The following is a 26379-nucleotide window of genomic DNA, read 5'->3' on the forward strand; positions in this document are numbered from 1 at the left end:
ATGTTTTAAGAAGACCCTTTATAATGGAATGTATGGATATGATAGGAATAGAATAGTAAATAATCTCCAAATAAAAGAGATCATTTCCCCTGAAAAAAAATGGCCTTTTAGAATGCAGACTCTATGGTATAGTATAGAGCTTTGGAGAAATGGAAGTCCCTCTCCAGATGTGTGACTGTAAACTGCTGTCAAGTCGCAGCGGATTTTATGGCAACCCCAGCAAGGGGATTTGAGGCAAGTGAGAAGCAGAGGTGGCTTTCCTCTTAAGATTCTTTCTTGATGGTCTTCCTTCCTAAAACTGACCCTGCTTGGCCTCTGAGATCTGATGCCACCTTCCCTCCCCAGATACTGCCCCTAAATAAACAGGACTTTCCAGAGCCAGATTTGGTAACCCTACCTCCTAGATCAGAAGTCTGCAATGGTCCAATTGGCCATGCTGGTAGGGGCTGATGGGAGTTGTAGTCCTTGAACATCTGGAGAGCCGCAGGTTGCAGACCCCTGTCCTAGATATTTCCTCCTGGCCCCTGATGATACTTCACAGGCTGGCAAGGGGGAAACAATTTTAAGCAAATCATAGAACACCAGCATCCAACATGATGACGCTGCTTCCAGTTTAACACCAGAAGTGACATCGCATGCCAGCACACCTATCCCCGTTCCCTAATTGCTCTCCACAGAGAGGCTTGGAACCCTAGATGGTCTACAGGTCAGACTCTACATAGTTTATGAGATTACCCTCAGAAAGCGTGGCCGCGCCTAAGACGCGGCCGCCATTGCGGGGGGGGGGAAGAGGAGGCCTGACGAGGGCTTCTTGGCCCTTCTGCGCGTGCGCGGCCGATCCGCGCATGCGCAGAGGGCCTGGATGGATCCGGCCCGTCCTGCGCAAGCGCAGGGGGCCGGAGGACTTGGGTGATGTGTTCTCGCGATGGCGAGAGCATGTCATCAGAGTGGGCCGGGGGGCAGGGCCTATAAAAGGCCCTGCCTCGTGTATCCCGGCCACTCTGCATCCGGACGTCGTGGGATTTTCCCCACCCACCCTATCCCTTTATTTTGAAATTGTTTTATTGTTACTTGGTTACTCTCATCATAGCCATTTGCGGAATGCGCATGGGGGGTGATCCGCTGGCAGGGGGAGCTGGGCGAGCTCCCCTGTTATTACACCTCCTTAAGAGGCAGGGGTGGAGCAAGTCCACGGTTGGAATGCCCCGCGGGGGGGCTAAGAGGCTTGCGCCCCTAGCGGGGGATGGAGAAGGGGCTCCAGTCATGGGCACTTCGCCGGTCTGGTATGCCTCACTCCAACCTTCCGCTTGCTTAGATTCCTCCAGCAGCCGGGCTGGAGGAATTGTTTTCCTCTGGGGACAGCATTCGGGCTGCCCAGATGCTTGGATCACTTCACATGCTGCGCCAATTTGCTTTCCTGTGTTTTTCTGTCAATAAATTCTTTGGCTATGGCCAGTTGTTATTACCCACACTACATATATTGTCTGGTGTATTATTTTGGGGAATTAGGTTTCAGAGCAGGAAGGGCCACTCCTCCACCCGCAAATCCAAAGATGTTGTGTCCTCAGAGATTGTGAGGCACTTCAAACTTATTTTATTAGTAGAACAGTCATACTTTCAGTCTTGAGCTTCTGCTAGAGATGCATGTTTCCCACACATGGAAAACCCCCACTCCCATTTGGTAATATAATTTGGAATTAAAATACATTTTTTTCTGGGGGGGGGGAGAGAGAATGAATTAACAACAATAATATTTCAAAATCTTTGGATCTGTCTATTATTTTCAGTACTTGTTCATCACTCAAGCAACCCATGCAGCAGTTTAGGGTGCCAAGTTAGCAGAGGCTGGCAGCTGAGAAGTGACCTACGCCTGAAATTGTATCCCAGGCCTTTGTAAAAGCCTGCTGAACCCAACACAGACAGCAGAGATGATGAGGATGGCAAAAAGGAAGGAGCTCTTCCATTCATTCTTAGGATCATAACCCTCCCCAATTGGTTGGGAGTTGGCAATTATCTCCTGGAAACAGTAGCAAGCAGCAAAATTGTCAACTCCAGATTGGGAAATTCTTGGAGATTTGGAGGTGGAACCTGGGGAGGGCGGAGTTTGGGAAGAGAGGCGATTCCTCACTGGAGTATAATGCTGTAAAGACCAGCTTTCAAAGCAATTGTTTTCTCCAGGGTGGAACTGGTTTCTTTCACATGGAGATCAGTTGTATTTCCAGGAATCTAAACACTAGAAAACAACCTGGGAGGGGTTTGGGGGGTTAATAAAATGAGAAACTAAAGGCCCACAGACAGTAGAAGATAGGGCATTTACATCTGCCTGGCCCTCATCTGGATAATTAAAGCTGGCTTGATCTGATCATATCTCAGAAGCTAACCAGAGTTGGCCCTTGTTCATATTTGGATAGAAGAGTAGACTACCAGGTAACTGTGCAAAGGCAGGCAATGGCAAACTATTTGTGTTCTTCTTGCCTTGAAAACCCTAGGGGGTCACCATAAGTCACCTACAACTTGATGGCACTTTACACCTATACCTGCATGATTTTGGTGCCATTTGGAATTCTGTGCTGTGTGTGAACGCAAGCAACGATACTGTACCACTGAGAACAAACGAGGTTCACAGCTACTGTTGCAGCTGGTACAGAGGCTGGAGTGGAGAACCTGAGTCAGGACCTACCACTTTCTCTGTTGCTGTTTTGGCCAGTTGGCAGAATTATAATCTGAAAGTCACATTCCCTGGAGCCCTTGCCTTCCTCTTCACAGATACTCTCAGACCTGGGACCTGGACATCCTTGCCTGCATCAATGTCCTTTGATTGACTGCTTCCATATATGGCTGCCATGTGGGCATATTTTTGGCATGCCACTTTGTTATTGGTAGCTCTGTGTGTGGTGGCACTACTGCATTTCTAAGACACTGCTATGCTCTCAGCTTCTCTGGGGTCTGTTTTTTTAAAAAAACAAACCCTTTTCTTTGCTGAGAGGGAGAGCACAAGGTACAATGCCTCCAATGCACTCGCATCTGAGGACTTAGAACTGAACTATTAATTACAAATTGAATTATTATTTAGTGAATCTTTACACAAAAAACCAAACCCAGCTTCTAAGTGTCCCCAATTTTTAAGCACCCATGTACTAGATTAATGAACTAGATTAATTCTGTTGACCCTTCAAAAAGAAGTTGTCACAGTAGCAGTAGTCAGTTACCTGTTTTCTAACCTGTACACAGTGTTAGTGGCTGGTTGAGATTTGCAGCCTTTATAGCAGGATACAATTTCCTTTTTTTCACTAGGGCCTGCCTGATGTTTCTTGTAAGATGTCATTTTTGGTAGACGTCATTTCCTTGCAGGATAATGGACACATGGCCTTATTTCTCTCAGCATGTTTTACAGACTGCAGGAAATGGGTATCAGGAAGGACGGCTGAGAGCCTTTCACACAGCAGGGAAATAATGAATTCCTCCTCCATTACCCATGGTATAACACTCAGCCGCTCGGATACTCCACTGGGACTCAAATGAGTGCACAGTACATGGGAAGAGCTGGCGTTACTTTCAGCTTTGACACACTTCAATCTTCTCCTGCTAAGACGTTTAAACTCCACATCCACATTTAGATTGTATCGAATGACTTAATATTGAGGCTCTCAACATTTTCGTCTCCCAGAAACATTACAAACTGCATCATAGTTTCTTGCATTTCCATTGATATTTGGGACAGGCTTCTATTGTGTAATTCTTTTTTTATCCACACCACAACCACATTAATATTCCTGCATATCCTTTATGCTATGTTTTTAATTATGGATTGGTTCCCAAAAATCTAAAACAAATGCTATCTTCTAAAAACACCATGAGTCTGTGGATGGACTGTGAGGCACTTTTTCAATGGTTTAGAGCAGATATTATGTCCCTGATCTATGGATAGGAAGACAGGAGCATACACACTTCCTTCCTTCTTAGTCCCTCTCAATTACAAACTATCTTGTACCCCCCCCCCCACCCCCGCCAACAACTAACCATGAGACAGTATAACATTTGCATCAGAGTTAATGCTAGCCATAATTCACTTAAGAGGAGTTTGTAAACTTGTTTAAAACTCGGATTGCGAATGCTGGTTTGACATTAAAATGACATAGGGGTTACACTGTTGGAAATGTACCATGGTTAGTTCTGAAAAGGAGATGCAAAAGAGTATGCAAAAGAGAACATGCAAAAGAGAAGAGAGGAGGAGAGCACAAAAGCCTATTTCACACATGAGAGCATTATGACAGCATCAGACTGTATAGTCAGTAACTTTTAGATAAACTTCATCTATTTAATTTTCTTTTACTTCATTTATAAATAGGCCTGCCAGTCAGCTGCTTGCAATCAGTTGGAGTCCAGAAGGGTGGCCTGGGAAACATGGTCAGGCAATAGTGTGACATCACTTCCAGAAGTGACATCACACCTGTCTAGGAATCACTGGAAAACCATGTATTTTCTGGTGATTCCTGGGGTGAACTGATGTCACTTCCAGGTGTTTTTTTTTACTGGAAGTGACATCACCCAGTCACCCAATGGTGATTTGTTTAAACATTACTGCTGGAGGAAAATGGGAGCTGGTGCAGTGGATGCTTCACCTCCAGTGGGAAACTGGCAAGCCTGTTTATAATCCCCCTTTCCCTCTATGGAGCAGGTCACCTCATTCTCCTCTCCTCCATTTCATCCTATCAACATGTGAGGTAAATTAGGTTCAGAATCATCCAGCAAGCTTCCATGACAGCAGAGAGATCTGAACATCAGTCCTCCAGATGCTAGTCTGATATTCTAACCACTACACAACACTTGACCTATTGGCCAAAGGAACTCTAATGATACTGCTTTACTCTAACTCCTAGTTTATATAGTAAGTTGTTGATTGTGACAGAGCTGCCAAAAATGTGGGGTGTGTAAAGTGCAATCAAGTCACAATCACCTTTTGGTGATTCCAACAAGGGGATTTCAAAACAATGGAGAAGTAGAGGTGGTTTCCCATTGCCTTCTCTGCAAAGTGCTGCTTAGAGGTCTCTTATCCAAGCACCAGCCCTGCATAGCTTCTGAGATCTGTGGAGATCAGGCTTTGCTATGCCACTCCACATCCCTTTCCAAAATATAAAGGCCATAAAATCAGAGATGGGTAATATTTGTACCAAGGATATCACACATTTTGATAAGCATTTGTGCTTCAGCATAGCATGGTCAGCAGATGCCCCAAAGTTACCAGTTCTCCCAATAGGACAGGAGATTTCCCAAAAGCAACCCTGCTGACCAGTAGGAGAATTATAAGCAAAGAAATTGTGATCTGCCAAAAAAATGTTATGTCACTTCCGGAAAAACCATGTGACATAATGCCTCTCTAGGACTTCCCAGAAACTCTAGGGCAAAACCATGTGGTTTCCAGCTATTCCTAGAAAGGATTTATAGAACATCTTAATTTTTCTTCCTGGGAGTAATATAATGCTGTTGCCAACAGCATTCCCTCCCCTAGCTCCCATGTTAGGCTTACATTTGGCTTGGTTGCCAATATTTAAACCATTCCCTCTAGCTGTCCTTTTAATATCAGTTTGATCCACGAACAATTTTCAGGGGATGCTAATTAACTTCATTACATGAAAAGCTTCAAGTATCCATTTCCATGCATTAAATCTCTGATAAAGGGATGAAATATTTCCCCCCATCCTGTTGACAACCTTATACAAAGTCTCAATCACAGTGTCAATTGTGTTGTTAACTCTGTATAATGCAAGAGCCCTCAAGATTGTGAGTGCAGGCTTGAGTAGCCTAGAAGCATCCAAAAAGCCCTGCTAGGCTCTTGTATGTATGCCCGGGTTATTCAATTACTTATAACTAATCTACTAATCGCTCACCAATATTAGATTCACATGCACTGCAAGTGAATGGCCTATTTGATAGGCCATAGAAAACTACCCATATTGGCTGCCTTTTAAAAACACCTGCAATCATATTTAATACCCATAGTCATTGTACCAGCCAGAATATGTTTAAATATGTTTAAAATTACCTCATGTGGCAACTCATTTGATGTCAACCATCATCCCCTCTACCAACTACTATGGAATGAAATCTAAGAAAAGGTACTAGCCCACAAACATTTTTGAGCCACTCTGCTTAGAAGAGGGGAAATTATGTTTTTTTTAAGTTACCCGGTTTATTTCTTGGATACAGTTTTTACCTACTAAAGGTGACATTGATGAGGCTGACCCATTCTAAACTAAATAACAACTGTCATCCTTCCAGTTCTTTCACTTTCCACAATCCAAAAACATTTGTGAATTTCAAGATTTCCAAACTTCCTCAACCCAAGCTATTCCATTGGAAATGAGTATTTGATCCACTTGTGTCGGAGAGCCCAATGCAGTCTGGGCTGTTGTCGACTGTGGAGCCCTGAGCACAGAAAATGGAGCATCTTAACCAGGCCAGCTAATGAGACACACAGACAAGGGAAGACCTTGACTTTGACATCCAACTGCCAACTTGCATTATGAACTTGTGACATAAACTAAAACCACTACTGGAAGCTCTGCTTAATTATCTGCCAGATGCTACAACAGCTACTATCCAGGAGTTATCTGAGTGGACAGTTAGAGAGGAAAAGATCTCTGACCCCACCTGTCATGTTGTATCAGAGGTGTTGATATGATTTAGCAAGAAGCATAGATGGAAGTACTCACTTAACATTATTGAGCATGGTCAAATGCAAAGTGGCAGCTGACTGGAAAAACCACTCCCCACTGTACGATATTTTTCATTGTCAACATTCAAAGGCATCACATCTCATTTTTCACGTAACAGCACAGTGTCAAGGAAAAGTATGCTAAGTTTATCCACTAGTGCTGATTAACGAGAGAACCAACATGCTGTAGTGGTCAGAATGTCAGAGTAGGATCTGAAAGAATCAGGTTCAAATTCCCACCTTGTCATGGAACTATGTTGTGTGACCATGGGCCACCTATTCTCTCAGCCCCACCTATCTCCCAGGATTGTTAGGGAAAAATAAAGGATGTTGTAAACTGTTTTAGGTTCCCTCTGGGGGCAAAAGCAGGGCAGAAATGTAAAAAAAACAGATGGGGCAAGAAGGGAGAAAATAAAGAGTCATTTTATAGAGCACAGGTTAGTTGAAGTTAAGAACCTGTGAAGTATCTATGATGAATTCACAGGGAGTTTCATAGGGCCAAAACATTACTGAATGTGAGCCATTGCTACCTTTTGTTCAATAGGGCAGAGGTATTCATGTGTTTAATTCTCCCATTGATATCCAGAGGACTGAAATGTGCTTTAACTGAAGTGTTTATGTTGTCCAGAATTTTTACAGATCATTTTGGTTGTGTTTAGCAACTATGTTAAGTGTTATTATGATGGCCCCGAAGAGTTTATTGACATATTTCACTTGAGCACATTCACACAGGATCAATCTTTAAACCTAAATTCACTGTTTGAATTTCTTTTCTGTTTTTTTAAATAAACAGAACACTAGTGTTTGTTACCATTTTAACTGTTTGTTTTGTTATGTAACCTGCTTATTCCAAAAGTTCAGGCCATATAACAAAATTTGCAATTTGTAAATTAGTATGTTTCACTGAATTCACCACAATGTCCACATCTTTTCACAATCTAATCCAGAACCTTAGGGGCCAAAACCAACTAAAATATTCCAACCCTTTTAGAGCAGTTGGACTCTGGCAATTCAGTTGTAGTAGGAGATTCATAATTGCCATCTTGATATTAAATATTACTAGGGAAAAGATGAGCATTGTGTAAAAACTGAGCATGCAAGTAAACTGATATGGACTGTTCAGGTGTATTTTTCTTGAAGGTTCATCAGTAGGGGTAGTTGCCTGAAACTATTTCTAAATGCTATAACTTGCTAGCAGAGGAAATTGCTTCTTTTACAGCTTTTAATAATAGGGGACACTTATTCAAGTCTTAAACATAGTTCACGTTACAAACCAAAAGAAGATTGTGCATGCATCAATTTTGTTGCACAAATCTACTGTCAACTGCAGTGTCTCGATATAAATAAAGTTTCAGTACAGAAGAAGTGTGCCTTTGTGTACACTCATCCATCATCTCAAGTCTGAAATAAAATGCAAAGAAGTGAGAGAGATCTCAACAACCCCCCAGTGAGATGAGATACAACAGAAGCGTTTGCAAAATAATAAACTAAAAAACAATATGATACATTGCGAAAGCTATATGAGGATTTAAGGCAAATGAAAGATAATGTTTAAAATGTATCGGTGACTAGAATTATTTAGAAATATTTACAGCCTTCAAAGACAGTAAGTAGTACAAATTAGAATTAGACAAAAATTATACAATGAATTTACAACCACTTACATAGATTTTCCCAGTAATCTATCCCAGGACTGTCATAGCTACAACAACTGAACTACCGGTATGTCATGCCCTTTTGGACCATTCTCTTCATTTGATTTAGCCAAGAAGACATAAAGCATTTGTATGCAACACGAATCTACCAACTCTATAAACTATGTACGGATAACAAAATACTGGAACTCAGAAGTACCCTTATGAAACTGATGTTCAACAAGTTCAAGGCAGACCAAAAGAAATACTACTTCACACAGTGCCAGCTGACTTGTGGAACTAACTTCCACAATACAAGATGATGGTCACTGACTTCAATGGATTCCTAACAGGGGGTTGGAGAGATGTACGGAGGAAAGGACTATCAACATATTTATTTCTCAATATGAACTATGAATAGACAAGGGAGATCTTATTAGCAAATCTGAGAAACCCCTTAGATTTGCAGAATCTGAAACCTTAAAAATGCATCTGGGAAAATCAGCTATACCTTTAAGAAATAAATGTCCTCTGAAAGCTCAGTTATTGTAAGGGTCACTAGGCAACCACAACAATATTGCCAGTCTTGGTTTTTGTCAGTAAAAGTTAGGGGGGAAGGCCCTTTCCAAGGTAATTTTGGCCTCCCAGTCTACCTTTGCACCTTTCCACCTTCCCTGGATTCACACCCAGCAGAAACCACCAAGACATTTTCCTACCATGCACAACTCATCAAGGTATGGCAGTGGCTACCTAACAGCATAATGCCACACAGCTTACTTTATCAGCAACACCTACACAACTTGGCCAGGTCTGGAAGTGTCAATTGCACAAATCACCCGAGTGACTTGCTGCCACATGACCTGTGCAACTTGGCCAGACTTTTCCCAGGGAAAGGCTGCCTTAAGAAGGAAGGATGGAAAGCGGAAAGTCATTATTTTATAGTGGTCAGAGTATCAAAGTGGGACCTGGGAGACCCATTCTGTCATGCAATCTTCCTGGGTGACCTTAGACCAGTCATTCTCTTTCAGCCTAATCCACCTTACCCTGTTTTGATCAGAATAAAATGAAAGAGAGGGGAATGATGTTTTGGTTCCCCTCTGTGAGGAAAGGTGGGATTCATATGAAGTAAATAAGTAACACGCATAGCTGAGGGGAGGCAAATAAAAGACAGATTGATTGGGGAGTGAGAAAGAAAGAACAAAGCTGGAAAGGGGGGAAAACTGTCAAGGAGAGAAAGGGGAAATAGCATGGGGAAGAAGATACTGGGGGAGATGAGGCAACGTCTGTAAACCCTTGTGGGTTCCCTGCTTGTCATTGTCTATCAGAAATGATAACTGAATTGACTCTCTGGGTTCTGAATATCAAATGTTAAGAAGCAATCAACAAGTAAGGGTTGTTGTCTGTGGGCAAACTGGAGCTTAGAGCAAAAAGCAAACCTGTCAAGATCCCCACTGAGCTAATCATAGTCTTAGTCTCGGACTCTGAGGAGGTGCCAGGCAAACAGCAGGAGGGGAAAAGAACACTCTCTGAGGAAGGTCAGGGTGCCTTCAGTTTCCGAGACCATGAGCACAGAGGTCATGGTCAGGACTTTGCCACCAAGGCTTCCAGATGACAGTCCAGAACTGGTGTCAGATATTACCCCACAGGTGTGATGGGCTAGGCCCTGGACCACCAACCTTCCATGCTCTGCTTCAACCCCACAAAAGTTGAAGAGCTTACACTGAGGAAGCTGAGCAGAGACACAGTCCCAGGCTTACAGCCCATGCCTCAGCTGCTAAGCCAAACCATCACTCCAGTGAGCACAATCATTTTCAGGATTCTGGCCCAATTAAGCTTTTGGCCAGATGAATTCCAAGAGCTGTCTTCAGGGCAGGTGGAGATGCTTCTTGCAAGTCTGTGTAAGCCTTGAGTTGGGAAACGATTCTTACTGGACCAACTGGATCACAAGACTCCAGTTCTTGTGCTCCAGACCTAGCCTCCAGATCAACAAATAGGTCCCAGATCCTGAGAAGATCCTTCTCACTCTGGTGCCTAGAGTCAGAACCGAACCATGGTCCAGAGCCCAGTGGAGGGCAGACATGGATCCTTTTGGAGAAGTAAGCTAGCTTCAGAGGGAAGAAGTGAAGCAGTATCCACACTTGGGAATGTCAAAAATAAAATAAAAAATAAATATTTGCTGACCATGTGATCTGCTTTCATCTCAGTTTATCCTAGCTTCCAGTTATACTTTTCTTTATCCCGTGTCCATTCACTGAACACCTTATCTTGTAGACCTTGAAAAATGCAACAAAACATGGACTAGAAAGTATTGCTTCCTTGCTTTTCTGAGACACAATTTCTGCATTCTATTTTGTTATCAACACATCTGCAGAATGTGTATTACTAGCAACCCTTTTGAAATATGCTCATTTAATCTTTAATCTCCTCAGGATCATCATTAATCTCAAAGTAAAGATTAAGGAAAAGGTCTTCATTACATTGAACAGATCAACAGGAACAAAATGAGAATTTCCTCGTGTATCATAACAAGAACGGAGGGGGGAGAGACACCAGTTTATCCTCAGACAACATTAATATCACGCCTACAGTACCTTGGCATAGAACACTGTGGGTTGCCAGACCTGATATAAGCAAAGACTAATACATTTTATTTTGTACCAACAGCAATACCAATTATCTGCATCCATGCCATAATACTCCCTGATCCTTACCTGCACATCAGGTTGCCGCTTCTACTAATGAGCAGCCTAAAACAATTTGTGACCCACCATAACAGAAAACCCACCACCAGTTTTGCATTTTTGCCTGCCAAGTCTGCACACCAAGTTCCCTCTTTGTGCAAAGCCGAGCACACAGCAAACAAACGGGCTTACTACCTTAATGGACCAACAATATTCTGATGAAATAAACTGGATTCAAAAAAGGAAGAGGCACTAAAGATCATACTGCAAATTTACATTGGTTACTTGAGCACACAGGAGAATTTTCGAAGGAAGACAGTTTGCATTTCAAAGATAACAGCAAGGCTTTGGACTATAAGGAGCAGCAGTTGCGTAGTGGTTAAGAGCAGGTGCATTCTAATCTGGAGGAACCGGGTTTGATTCCCTGCTCTGCCGCTTGAGCTGTGGAGGCTTATCTGGGGAATTCAGGTTAGCCTGTACACTCCCACACATGCCAGCTGGGTGACTCTGGGGTAGTCACAGCTTTTTGGAGCTCTCTCAGCCCCACCTACCTCACAGGGTGTTTGCTGTGAGGGGGGAAGGGAAAGGAGTTTGTAAGCCCCTTTGAGTCTCCTACAGGAGAGAAAGGGGGGATATAAATCCAAACTCTTCTTCTTCTATATGGATTATGAAAATTTACGATTGGGTTTTTAAAGAAATGAGTATTCCGCAGTATCTGATTGTTTTGATGTGTGACCTGTACTCCAGACAAGAGTTGTTAGGAAAGAATATAGAGGAACAGAATAATTTCCAATTGGCAAAGGTGTCAGACAAGCATGTATTTTGCCTCCCTATTTGTTCATTCTGTATGCAGAACATATCGAAAGGAAAACTGGATTCGATTTAGATGAAGGCAAAGTGAAATTTGTGCAAGAAACATTAACAATTTGAAATGATACCACATTACTGGCAGAAAATAGTCAAGATTTGAAATGACTGCTGATGAAGGTTTAAGTGGAAAATCGCAAAGAAGGATCACAACTGAACATCAAGAAGACAAAAGCAATGACTACTGGGGAATTACACTTTAAGGCTGATGAGGAGGAAATTGAAATTGTTGAAGATTTCCTTTCCTTGGCTCTGTCATCAACCAAAAAAGAGATGGCAACCAAGAAATTAGGAGGAGATTGAGGCTCCTTCTGCACAGCACAGGGAGAGTGGGTTGCAGGTGGGATACAGTAACCAGCTCTCCTGTTTTCCCATTTGCATGCCTCCATGCAGGCAGCGACCGGAGCCTGTGGAAACAATGTGGGTGACTATTGCGCCTTCACACGGAGGCATGGGGTTTTTTCTGCTCTTTACCTCCTTCACTGTGTAGCCACACAGGCAGGCTCACATGGACCCTCCCAGCCATGTTGCCATCCCTGCGACCCTGCGTGGCTGCACAACTGCAAGGCAAGAACCTTTCAAAAACAGAAAGTGCGGCCGCAAAAAGCACTTCTCAGGACAGCCATTCACTCATGAGTAGCTGCTACCCTAACTAAAACAAAAGAATTGTGGAAAGTGCAATTCTTGAAAAACCCAGGTTGGGGTGAAAGCACGGGGTGGACTCGCATTAGAAGCAGCATCCATGCAACGTCCCCCTCCCCTCCAACACAGTTTTTTTCCCATCCCCACCCCAGGTTTATTGGCCCATACTGAAGGATCCTGAGACTAGGAAGGGCAGCCATGAAGGGGTTAAAAAATTCTTAAGTGTAAGGATGTGTTGCTGGAGACCAAGATCAAGATCATTCATTCAATAGGATTCCACATTATTTTATTTTATTTACGTTATTTTAATCCTGCCTTTCTCACTGAGCCTCGAAGCAGATTACACGAAGTAAGTCAATACAATCAACAGGATGGGACATTCAATAGACAATGAAACAAGATATGGGTTATAGAACTAACTAGAAATCTAAAAAATGGAATTTAAGCAAAACATAGTTGAAAACATGATACATAAAATGGTGTAAGATTACATAGCAGAATCTAACTTACAGCAAAGTATACACCATAGGATAGACCCTGGTGCCTAATAATTTGACCAAGTAACTTTGTGAATCATTTTGAACAATGCTATTCTATTGCCCATGTAGAAAAGCACTCTTGAATAATTAAGTTTGCATAGTTTGTGGAAAGCCCAGAAAATGATACTCTTCCTGGTCTCAGGCAATGCATTCCACAAGAAGAGGTCACAATGGAAAAGGCAGTGTATGGACTGTTGTTGATTTTGCCTATTTGCAGGTTGATACTTGCAGAAGATCCTGTTCCAATGAGCAAAGCTATTAGGGTGGAGCATAGGGAGAGAGAAAGTCTCACAGATATGGAGTCTAAGGCTGAGAAGAGCTGTGTATATGATAGACAACACCCAGTAACTGATGGGCAGCCAATGGAATGAATAAAATATGGAAGTAATATGCATGCTACATTTAGATCCCAATAATAGCCGAGCTGCAGCATTCTGCATCAGCTGGAGGTTCCAAACTGATTTTTGAGGGGAGACCCATGAACAGTATGATACAGTAGTCTGGTCTCAATATTATCACAGCATGGATCCAGGTGACCAGACCAGCTGTATCACAGGAGTGCAAGTTGAACAATGGAATAAATTTAATCATTTAAATGTGGTATTGGAGGAGAGTTTTATATATTATCCTTTGGTCATATTGTGATAGACAAGACTCTTTTCAAAAGTCTACTGCAAGGAAAAATTGAAGGCAGCAGGAAAAGAGTAAGACCCTGAATGAGATAGATTAACTTAATAAAGTAAGCCTTGATCTTCACTTTGGAAGACCTGAGCAAGGCTGTTAAAGATAAGACATTTTGGAGGTCATTAATTTACAGGGTTGCCATAAATCAGAAGTAATTTGACAACTTTTAACACACCCACACAAAATATTCTTATGGGTTGCATTTGACTCTGGGCTGGATCACAAGTTGTTCAGGCCTGGCTAATAAGAAACTTTTGTTTTGTTTTGTATTAGACAACTGCACACAGAGCAGGAAATGGAATATGGAAAAGATGAATATGTGTTAATTAAAAATGAATAAAAAAAGAGAGAAGAATATCAACTAGTTTCAGAGGCACAAGCTGAAGTTACATTAGCACTTGGTTTTGGTGTACGAATAATGCAGCCCTCATGAATATTTGTGCATTGGTAAGAAAGGATACAAGATACTAGGAGGTTGATCTAAGCTTCTACAAATGGAACAAGTTTGCAGAAATAATCTTCATGGCCTTCTCCTTCCCACAGTAACCTTCTGCTCCCCCTGAAAAGCAGCTACTGAAGATTAGAGAGCCTTACAGAAGAATGTGTGGTCAGTGAAGTGCACTACAGCAAGAAGAAAGGAATCAGCAGACACTACTGGAGTAGATCAAGCCCTCAGAACAGGAGTAGATCATGTCCTGTGTCTCTTTTTTGAACATTTGAATTATGTCAAGGACCAATGTGTCAAGGATCAAAGCATTAGACAATATTTAACTATCCTATCCTCATGACAAACATTTCATTAATCACATACCCACATTTATTCTTTTTTTAATTAGATGTATTTGACAAAGACTCCAATTTAATGAAAAAAATTAAATTATATTAAAGTTTGCTTTTCTGTTTATTGAACAGAGTACAGATTTGCAGGGTGGGCTCCTGAGATGTACAAAACTCCCAGTGTTAATTTTTGCAGGGTCTCATAGACTCCTGGTACGTTAGTTGCACACTTATTTTAAAAGTCTAAACAATGATCATACCTAATGCACAAAAGTCTAAACAATGATCATACCTAAACAATGATCATACCTAATACCTTGTATTAACTGCAGCATCAACATCCCTGCAATATTTCACAAATGAAACGACAGGCATGCTTGTAATGCCCCAGGTGCCATGGCCAGGCCAGGCTCAGCTGAGCCTTGGCAGACTCCTCAGTTGATGAGTTAGATTGTGGCACAGTGCTCCAACCCCAGCCAGGAGAAATGGTGCTGCTGGAGGAGGTGGCCCCTGTGGGATCGGACCTAGAGCTGCAACTCTAGGATGGGGCGGTATAAAAATCTAATTAATCAATTAATTAATTGATTGATTGATTAATTAATTAATTGATTGATTGATTAATAAACTGGAAACCAGTGCAGAAGACATGGGATCATACCCAGAGCCATAAGCAGGAATGAGCACAGAAGCTCCTCAGCCCCTGGCATCAAGTAGGCACAGGGAGCCTGGCTTGTTTCCCCCCACATCCCCTGGGCCCCGTAAATATAGTAGAAAATGGCTATACAGCAATCTGCAAGGCAGGAAGCGAAGCACATGCTTGGTATCCCTGCAGGGTCCCGGCCTCAGCAGCATGGAAAAGTGCTTACAGGAACAGGGCTGAGACAATGGCCAGGTGCATGTTAATCTCCAGTTGTTTAAAAGAGGCTGGGAAAGGGGAGGCAGTGTGAAAACAATGTATCTGCTCACCACTGACATTGCTGTGTGTGTCCATTAATGAACTTGTGGTCTTCTTTGCACTGAGCATTCATTCACTTCAGGGTGGATTCTCGGATGAATTCACATATCCCCCCTTCTGGGTCGATTCCCCACCATCAATTTATTGCATGATACTCACACGAAAAAACACGGTTTAAAAAAGAACTTTCCACCACTTAAGTGCCAAATATGATTTATCCCAGTTCTGGCACGCGCTCCCCCCCCCTTATCCCACATTTTTCAGAACCTGCATTGAAGTGCACCTTTTTTCGCAATCACGTTCCAAAGCCGGATCAGTGGGGAGAAACGGGACAGATGTGGCTTATTCTTCCTGCCCTTCAAACCTTCCAGCCAATCAGAGCGCAATGGGCTGTGTGCAGAGCATGCACAGCCCTTTTTTTTGTGCCGCGCTGGGCGTGGCTATGAAGGAATGTGAACAGGATGCTACAGTATAATGATTTTGATAAATTGTTTATATGTGGCTATGTTCGAACATAACAATAATAAGAAGAAGATGAATTTTCAATCAGGGGTGGAGTAGTGTTCCCGCTCCAGCACAACATCCAATCAGAAGTCGGGGAAATTCTGCCTACGCATCTACGTAGGATGTAGCTGCATGAAAAAAAGTTTTTAAAAAGTTCCCTCCCCAACACAACACAACAGCCAATCAGGACGAGGAAGAACAGACCCAAAGAGCAGATTGCGTGTTTGTGGGGAGTGTTACGTTGCTTGAATCTGTAATAGACATCGAGGTCTTCACTAGACACAGGCTGCAGTGGGGAGGGAGGAACTGCAATGAAAAGGTATCTTTTGAAACCTGGTTGTATCTGGCTTTAATTTCTCAGTTGGGAAGTGGCCCTGAACTCACCATGCCTCCACAGTTTCTGAAACCCTTGGAAGCTCAATTTTTCTCCTCCCTTCACAGAGACAGAAAAGCAAATTAACATGAGCTTCACTTTCTTCAGGTTTTCTTGCTCCTCCCACTTCCCCTGCCCACACAGCAGCAGTTCCTCCTGCTCTTCCGGGCACAACTTCAGAAGGATCAAAAAGGCTTTTAAAAAAGACTCCATGTTGAGGGTCTATTGCTTTAAATTCACCTGAAACTTTCATGGTCTAGCAACTTAACACTAGACCAAAGATGCCCCTCCCCAAACAAAAAACAGGTGGCCGGCAACCTCCCAGCAGGCACAGACAGAACAAGGAAGTGGCAGCAAGTAAAATGGAGGACTGGTTCAGCTGGGGACACTTTGCAGTAGGAAAATCCTCTGTTTAAATAATAATTAAAAAACTGCACGAAAAACCCACTGCAAAGCAAACAGCCATGAGGTAAGCACTGCATTAATACATGGTCTGTGTGTGCATGTTGACTACTCTGTCCTGACATTGGCCTGTATCTTCGGATTCATGACTTCGGATTGGATAATTGTGTGAACTTCTTATGATGATTTTGGAAGAGAACCTGACTACTGAGCATTACTTGTGTGTGTGTGTGTGTGTGTGTGTGTATGTGTGATACCAGGGATCATTGCCTGAACTTTCCTATATATGGGGCTAAAGACTCTACTCTCTACATTGCTAGATTAGGCAATAGCTTATTCTCCATTGATTTCAAAGCCAAGAGGGTTCTTACTGATTTTACTGCAGGTTATAGACATATACTACATGTTATCTATTGCCTAGTGCCTTAGTATTCAGACCCTACACATTAATGCTGGAAACATGACAAACTCACTTGGAGATTTCATTTTTGGATATACTTGGCAGGGAGGCTGAATCCTGAAGAATGACAACTCCAGTTCAGACAAGTGACATTTTAACAAGAGATTTTCAAATGGAAAAAATAAGACCAGTGCTTTAAAAGAGAACAGAGATTGTCCCTGCTACAGAGCAGGATGTGGATCTAAATAAAGTAATGGTCACATTATTAAATGTGAGTTTTCCCCATGCTGCCAGACACTACAGTATCTTGAATGTTAAAATTTCTCCTTGTTCACTTTCATTGGGGTCTAACTGACACCAATACTGTTTAGATAGTCAAAAATGCATAGGAGGAGGCTGAAACAGGCATAATAATTGACACCTTTAGAATAGAAGGCCACTGAATGTGAAGTTGCAAAGGCTAAGACAAGAGACTGATTAAATGATTTGATCCTAATTTTTCCTTCATAAAATTCCAACAGAACATTCAATGATCATTAGGTTGGAAAAGTCAATAGCAATGAAAAATCAGAGCCTTGGGGTGTCAGATAAAATATTCATATTGTCACTTTCAGTTGAATACAAAAATGCATTACTGCTAGGGCTGAAATTGCCACAGCACAGCAAGACACAAAGACAAGAGAGGTGTAGTGGTTATTGTTTGCAACTAGGATTGAGGAAACAAAATGTAGTGCTCAGTGCTTTTATTTTCCTTTCACCGAGACACAATGAACACTACAATTCTCAGTTTCGAGATTACTTCCAAATGATGGTTTTCTATGGTCATAGGACAGTATTAAGTCAAGGGATAAGTGGCCAAATCCATACCCTGTCATGAAACTTGTTTGAATAACCTTCTGCCAATCACTATGTTACACCTTAATCTATCTCACAAGATAGACAGATTGATGGGGGAACCATATTTGCCACTCTGAGCTCTTTGAAGGAGAGGCAGAATGAAAAGCATACAGATAGACTTATTGGACCAGTTGCCTCAGTAACGGAAATACGTTTCTTACCACCTACCAGCGCCCATTGAAATCACACTGAGAGGGATATAATTTAATTGCCTTTGGAGACATCGTCCCATAGCCAAATCTGATTGTCTGTGAATTGCTGTCATGTCATCTGATGTACTACATGAACCCTAACTGAACCCTCTTCAGATTTATTGTCAAAGGTTTTCGCAGCTGAACTATGTCACAGAAAGAAACACATCTTACCATGACATGCCTCTGATAGATGCCAGCCTTAGATGTGGGTGAAACGTTAGGAGCAAAAACTATTGGACCATGGCCACACAGACCAGAAAACCCACAGCAGTCCTTCTCAAGTGGATCCTGACAAAGCAGGAATCCACTGAAGTGGAAGCAAAGAATCAAATTGGCTGGGAATGGTTGTGAAAAAGGCAAACTCTATGCTGGGGATAATTAGGAAAGGAGTTGATAATAAAACTGCAAGGATTGTCATGCCCTTAATAGTAAAAGCAGTGAATTGCTTAGAGCCGCATTCTGGAGCACTATGTATTCCAGTTCTGGTCGCCACATTCCTCAAAAAAAAAGGATATTATTGAGAAAGAGAGATAGAAAAAAAGAAAGTGCAGAGAAGGAGGCCATGAGGAGGATGATTGAAGGACTGGAGCACCTTCCTTACGAGGAGAGGCTGCAGCGTTTGGGACTCTTTAGTTTGGAGAGGAGGCGGCTGAGGGGGGATATGATTGAAGTCTATAAAATTATGCATGGGGTAGAAAACGTTGACAGAGAGAAATTTTTCTCTCTTTCTCACAATACTAGAACCAGGGGGCATACATTGAAAATGCTGGGGGGAAGAATTAGGACTAATAAAAAAAACACTTCTTCACACAATGTGTGATTGGTGTTTGGAATATGCTGCCACAGGAGGTGGTGATGGCCACTAACCTGGATAGCTTTAAAAAGGGCTTGGACAGATTTATGGAGGAGAAGTCGATCTATGGCTACCAATCCTGATCCTCTTTGATCTGAGATTGCAAATGCCCTAACAGACCAGGTGATCGGGAGCAACAGCCGCAGAAGGCCATTGCGTTCACATCCTGCATGTGAGCTCCCAAAGGCAACTGGTGGGCCACTGCGAGTAGCAGAGAGCTGGACTAGATGGACTTTGGTCTGATCCAGCTGGCTTGTTCTTATGTTCTTATGTTCTTAATCTTGATCCTCCTTGATCTCAGATTGCAAATGCCTTAGCAGACCAGGTGCTCAGGAGCAGCAGGAGCAGAAGGCCATTGCTTTCACATCCTGCATGTGAGCTCCCAAAGGCACCTAGTGGGCCACTGCCAGTAGCAGAGTGCTGGACTAGATGGACTCTGGTCTGATCCAGCAGGCTAGTTCTTATGTTCTTATCAAATATTAGTACAATGAAATGTCATTTTCCCATGCTTCCTGAAAGTAGCATTTTTGTTCTCTGTCAGGATTCAGGAAGTCCAATCTTGCTGGGGTGGGGAGGGTGAGCAGGAGGAGGCGAAGCAGTTCCTGGAACTGGCGAGGCCTCTGGATTGGGCTGTTATGGTAGAACAATTGCTTTGCCTACAAAACATCCCATCTTCAGTCCATGAAAAGAAAGAAATTCTTCAATCTGAAACCCTGAAGAGTTATTATCAATCATACCCACAAACAAGTTGGGCCAAGGGTATACATTTACTATTTATTTATTGACTTCATTTATACCCTATCTTTCTCCCTGGTAGAGACCCAAAGTGACTTAAATAAAAGGCCACCAGGAAAATAAAGTCAGTGGTTTCCAGCAAAATCCAATTTGCCATTACCTGGGTTTTGATCAAAATCCATGACAGTGTTTTGCCTGACCCCTCAGATCTGGGGCCATTTATATCTCCTGCTCAGTGCTCATTTGTGGTTCATGGTCACAAGTGCAAAGTGCATCAACAGTTTTCCTCCTGGACTACCTTGTTCTTCTCTTCCCCCACCTTATCTTCACAACAACCCCGTTGGCTGGCCCAAGGTCACCAAAGTCGCCCATCAAATTTCCATGGCATACTAGAGATTCAACTTGGGCCATCTAGATCTAGACCAACACTAACCACTGCCCAACAGCAGAGGTATCAGTTTAAAGGCTGAAGACTCCTTTCAAGTTTCCTATCCTGCTGAAACAGCAGCATAGCGTATTTTTAACAACTATTATTTTTCTCCCCACAACATTAAAAAATTGTAAATTCCTGTTCTCTTCTCTCCCGCTGTGTTTCTTGTTCCCATCATTAATTATTAAAACAACAGCATTGCAATGTCTGGGCAATAAGTATTAACATTTTTCTTATACTCACATTGTAGGGCTTTTCATGTTATTATTGGACATTAGTCTTAACTACATGGTTGCTAAAAGAAGCTGCTATTTTTTCCCCCTGTGAAATCTGCCAAGGCCATTTCTGGAACACATTTGTTATTAATGGCATTCTCTGTAACACACATTGACCTAATTGTGGGGTCTGGCCTGAAAAATTGACACGTTACAGGGAATCAAGAAAATGTGGAAATGAGAGGAAGTCACCATGGTCATGTTCCCATCATTTCAATGGAAGAAGAAATGGTGTTTTTCTCAACTTTTGTGCCATTCAGCCTTCTAAATGTCTTAATTCTGATAATCCGAGCAACTAAAAAAAAATCTAAAAATATTGTCATTGTTTTAATCATACTTGAAAACAATTTCTACTCTCATCAGGTCAAATTCCCTCAAAGAGGTAGATGCTATATGTTAGAATCTCATGACAGCATTACACGTTTTTTTCTATAATGCACAGAGGAGATACTTAAAGAACAGTACATTATACCCACTAGCAAGCTTTCTTTAACTATGACATTTAGGGCCTATCTGTGTGAAAGTGAGAGAAGGTGGGTCTTGGTACTCAGCTAATTTAACCAGTGCTCAACTCCCATAGTCTGCACAAAAGATCCAAAGTAACACCAAATGGCAAAGTCAATACAGTGCATTAAACAATTAGGCTTGGATCCCATGAACAAGTATGCTTAGCTTTTCTTTTCCATGGAGCACACTTCCTTTTCTCCTATAATTTGCAATGGTTTTCAATGGATTCTTGCCCACATGCAAGTTTTATCAGAAGAGGAAGAGTACTCTGAGAGACTACTTAGCATTCAGGCAACTCAGCCATAGGATCCAAACTTTAATCATTTTCTTCTCCTGATGTTCCTTCCCACCATTCATGCCACTGTTCAGAACTGAAAGTGCACGGGTATGCATTTCAAGTTGCCGTGTCCTTCCTCAGCAAATAATTACATGTTATTATCCCATGAAGCAAGAATGTGAGCAAAAACTGAGCAGAAAATGGAAGGAAAAAGTACAATTGTACAATGCGACTTAAGTGTTGCTAATAACAAGAAGAATTTTGATTTACATCCCACCTCTCTCTCCTATAAGGACACTCAAGGCATCTTACACTTCCTCTCCGCACCACAGACACCTTGTAAAGTAGGTGAGGCTGAGAGAGTTCCAAAGAACTGTGACTAGCCCAAGGTCACCCTGCAGGCATCATGTGGAGGAGTGGGGAACCAAATCCAGTTCACCAGATTAGTGTCCACCACTCACGAGGAGATGTGGGGAATCAAACCTGGTTCTCCAGACTAGAGTCCACCTCTCAACCACTACACTACACTTGCTCCGATTGTGGAATGTCATGACCTGATTTACAAACTGTGAAAATGAAACAGATGACACAATAGAGAAGTCTCTGTGTAAACCAAAGGAACATACAGGTAATGAGGGCCACAAAGATATGCCCCCAGCACAAAATCAGTGTATTCGTTCATGGGCCTTCAGTTACTGTTGCCAACTTTCAGGTGGTGCCTGGAATTGTTCTAGAATTAAGACTCATCTACAGACTACAGATATCAGTTCCCCTAAAGAAAATGTCAGCTTTAGAAAAGGGCTTCAAGGCATCACATCCTGGCTGAACTCTCTCCCCTCCCCAAACTGCACCCTCCTGAGGTTCTGTCTCCAAACCTCAAGGAATTTCCCAAGCTGATGTAGGCAACTCTACATTCACCAATCCCAAGACTGACCTAAAACCTATTCTAGACCTAGAATTACCAACATCGAAGTGGAAATTGTGGCCTATTCCTGTCCCTTTAACAGCCTCACGGGATGCAGAAATTACATTATTACCTGATGGTAAGTCAGCAAGCTACAACACGGTCACAGGGACCAGGTCAAAATCTGACAGCCGTTGAAGAAGCTCCAAACCAGAGTTCTGCTGCATATATCCCAGCTAGGGTTGTTATTTTCAGATTGGGGGAAACCATCATGAAAGGGCATCAAAGTCCATAAAACATGACAGCATAAAAGAGTTTTCAGGCCCGGGGCCCAAAGGAAAGTAAGGAAGGCACCAGACAAAGCTTGGAGGAGGCAGGGGACCTCAGGTTTATAGTTATAACCTAGTTACAGACTCAGAAAAAGACAGAAAAAGTCCTAAGCAGAGTTACACTCTTCTAAACTGACTGAATTCAAGGGTGTGTGTGTGTGTGTGTGTGTGTGTGTGTGTGTGTGTGTGTGTGTGTGAGAGAGAGAGAGAGAGAGAGAGAGAGAGAGAGAGAGAGAGAGAGAGAGAGAGAGAGAGAGAGAGAGAAGGATGTACCACTGCTTTGGACTGCATTTAGGATTGACTTCAGTGGACTTAGAAGGATATAACTCTGTTTGGGATTGCAGGTTTTTTGTGCAATATTTCCGGTTTTTCAGTTCCCACTCCAATCATCTGGGTGAAAGTACCCTTAATTCCAATTCCTTCATCAGCTCAGATTCTACCATTATCCTTAAAGTGGCACTTCAGTGGTGATCTTGCCAAGTGGCTCAGCCTTCTTGCCCAGAGCCTTCAAAAAACCCAGTGCTGCTGCCACCACCTGGCACTCCCAGATGCTCCCCAAAACGCCAGTCAAGCCAAAAGTACGGTGGGGAAAAGTACATTACTCAAACTTTTCATTTTCATTTGCCCAGCATTTGACATTGCCCACCCATGTCTGCACTGGATCTAGATACAGCCCAAAAGTGCCACAGAATCCTTGTTGGAGGGTGAGTCTAACTTACCTGCACAAGTCTCCCCATCATAAGTTTCACACACCCACTCATGGCATTCACACAGCGGTCCATAGTATTTGCCCGGTTCCGTCACTTGGCAGATGCAAACTCCGCAGTCGCAATAGCCTCTGCCACTGCAGAGTTTTCCACCTGGGAATCGACACCTGCGCTCTGACTCAGCCTGGGACAATCGACAAGAAGAAGTGCTTCCCAAACCACTCCTGTAAACAATGAAAAAGACAAGTAATTACAAGCCAAAGGTAGGGGGGAGCAAAAACAAACGGGTGGAGGAGCTGCTGCTATTGGGCTTCCTAGCTATCTCATAGTGTTAATCAGTCAGTAAGTCACTAGAACAGTTTTTTTTGAGTCTGAGGGTACATCTGAAATTTTGAGATGACATGGGGGACTCAGCAACAACATGGCTGCCACAAAATGGCTGTATCAGGAGGCAGAGCCAGCCACAAAACAATTGTCATGGCCTAACTACGGTAACACAGAGTGTGCTGTGGTAGTGGCTGCTGTCAAAGCAACCTTTAAAAAAATCAGTAGAGCTAGTCAGATCTCCAATAGCAATCAGAAGCCTTGCTGGGCAAAAGCCCTACCTGGCCCCGCCCAATTCCTAAAACAGTTGGAAGGCTCCAGAAAAGATGTCAGTGGGGACTATGCCCCCCATCTGCCATGGATACCAAGTTGGGGACCCCTGTATTAGAACATTTTTGAGCCATCAAACTTGAGAAACAGGACATGTGATTATTGGCATTTGCCTTGTTGTGGACAACCTAGGCTAACCCGATATTTTTGAATTTCAAATGCTAAGCAAGGTCAGCCCTGATTAATACTTGGTTGGGAGACAACCAAGGAACTCCAGGAATGCAAGCAATGGTGGACCGCCTCTTGACACCTCTTGTCATGAAAACCCAACAGCGGTCACCATCAGTCAGCTGCGATTTGACAGCATTTTCCACCACCATGGCAGAGTAGCTTATGAGAATGAGCTGTGACCTGGAAAGTTCTAGATCATATCTCAGCTCACCAGTTAACTTGAGAGAGAGAGAAATATGATGATGAAGAAGATAAAGAGGAAGTAGATGTACGTACGTACGTATGGACAGCCAGACAGCCAGACAGATTCAGGCAAGTCTCTAAGGGTCGCTCCCCACTCACCATTAGCCGCGGGGTCACCTCTTGATCAGACGCGGGGATCCAGGACGTTCCCCACATCACCAGCGTCCACTGCGTGGCTGCGCAGAAATTGCCGCTCTTCCTGCTCCCTGGCGCGCGTCAAATTAGCTCTTCGAAAAACAGCAACATTTCCCCAAACCCCTTAAACGCTTGCCGCTGGGTGGTGAAAGAGAACCGGAGAAAGATGACGCGTGGTTGATTCGGCTGGGTAGCTGGAGCTTTCTGGCCAATCAGGGAAAAGAATCCTCCATTTTGTTTGGAGGCAGGGCGTCACCGTCAGTGCTGGCGGAATAGAAGCTACTGGCGATGATGACGTGAGAATCATTCGCGACACCCTATGTTACCAAGCAATCGCGGGCATTGAGACGTGTAGCCACAACGTGGCGTGGCCGGAGTAATGTGCTCCCCGCTTTGTTCGAGGTTTGCGGCTTTGCAAATTCACACACCGAATTTTTAGTTTGTGAATTCACAGCCAGGTGCTGCAGGAGCAGAAGCAGATTCCAGGTAGTCGGTGGCAGCAGCAAGAACTGGATTTTCACTTCGCAGCAACCGGCGAAAGATGCGAAATGCGGAAAAGAGCAGGCAAAGCAGGCTTCTGCCTTCAGAGCAGCGGTGACTGTTGATGAGCGCAGTTCTCGGTAGGTGCGAACAAAGCAAGCGCGACTAGCGATTTAATGCTGACGTCAGCATGTGCAGACGTCTCAAACAAATGCTTCCAAAGCTTCCAGTGCCTTTCTGATGACGTGCGGACATCCGAGCCTATCAAAAACGACCTTGTCCCAGCCAATGAAAATGGCGGAGTGCGTCCTCCCTCCCTCCAGCGCGATGCACACACTTGTGCCAGCGCAATCGAAAAGCGGCTTACCATTGCCTCTTATTCTTTTACGCGAAACTCCCGTTCTTGGCATACGTTAGCTTTTTAATAGCAAATAGAAGGTGGGGAGGGGGGGGCAAAAAAAAATGAAGTCTCCGTGAGGTCGCATAAGCCGCGGGAGGCTTTTTCGGGCGAGGGAGTAAAGCGCAGCGGGAGTAATGCTACCTAAGAGGTTATATACAGTGGGGGAGCGCCCCTAAGTCTTCCCCATCTGCAATATGGGAATAATATTTTGTCCACCTCATATACAGAATCAAATGGAGGAGAAAAAATGTGCAAAATTGAAAGAAAAAATTAGCATTTCACGGCAAGATAGTGTGCTCTTCTTTGGTTAAGCATCCCTGACTACCCAAGGAGCTAAAAAAATTAGAAAGAAGGCAACCTGTTGGTGGGGAACAAGGATAACCTGTGATCAGTGGCTGAAAAATCCACAGTGTGTGCTTTCTTGGAACAAAACTTTGCCTGTTTTGAGTAATGCTCGTCTTCAGGAACAAAAGGGTTCACCTTGCTTGAGAAAATGGTTAATTTTTCTCTTCCAAGGAATTCAACTTCTAGATTGGAACCTGGGTTGACTTGAGTTCCAGTTCAGCTGCAATCTCCTTCAACAGAGTTCAGGTTAGTTCATAACGCCAAATTTCTCCATGCAATGTTTGGATTCCTCCATGTCTAGAAACCCTTGTGCAAATAAGACTGTACTCACAAGGGGCAGCTGCCATCTCTGAGATCAGTCACAATAACACTAAATTGCTTCCATCTTCCTGTGAGGACAACATGGGTCTCACTGACCTTCCTCTGCACATTTGGGTACAAGATTGCTTGGAAGAATTTGGCAGTGTGACCTGGCCTCTCAATACACCATGCCCTCATTGTCACACATGTGGTGCACTTGAATGACCTTCTCTGTCATTCTCAGCTGCAAATTGGAAGCATATTTTTTCCTCACAGAGACACTGTGAAGGTTTTTAAAAGGAGTTGTAAACACAGTTGCTTACACTACTCCATTGACAGAGCAATCGGAGCATCTAAATAAAGAAATGAA

General features: G+C 43.1%; 1 protein-coding gene across 2 annotated transcripts in view; it reads right to left on the reverse strand.

The window, feature by feature from the left end:
• Positions 1-26379, reverse strand: part of ITGBL1 (integrin subunit beta like 1) — a 238660-nt gene that overhangs the window by 210186 nt on the left and 2095 nt on the right. For both annotated transcript variants that reach the window (XM_048494844.1, XM_048494843.1), the window contains exon 2: positions 23294-23505. In XM_048494844.1, coding sequence (XP_048350801.1) covers positions 23294-23505 — 212 coding nt within the window. The remainder of the gene's footprint in view (positions 1-23293; positions 23506-26379) is intronic.

The sequence above is a fragment of the Sphaerodactylus townsendi genome, linkage group LG04 (assembly GCF_021028975.2).
Source record: "Sphaerodactylus townsendi isolate TG3544 linkage group LG04, MPM_Stown_v2.3, whole genome shotgun sequence".
NCBI lineage: Eukaryota > Metazoa > Chordata > Lepidosauria > Squamata > Sphaerodactylidae > Sphaerodactylus > Sphaerodactylus townsendi.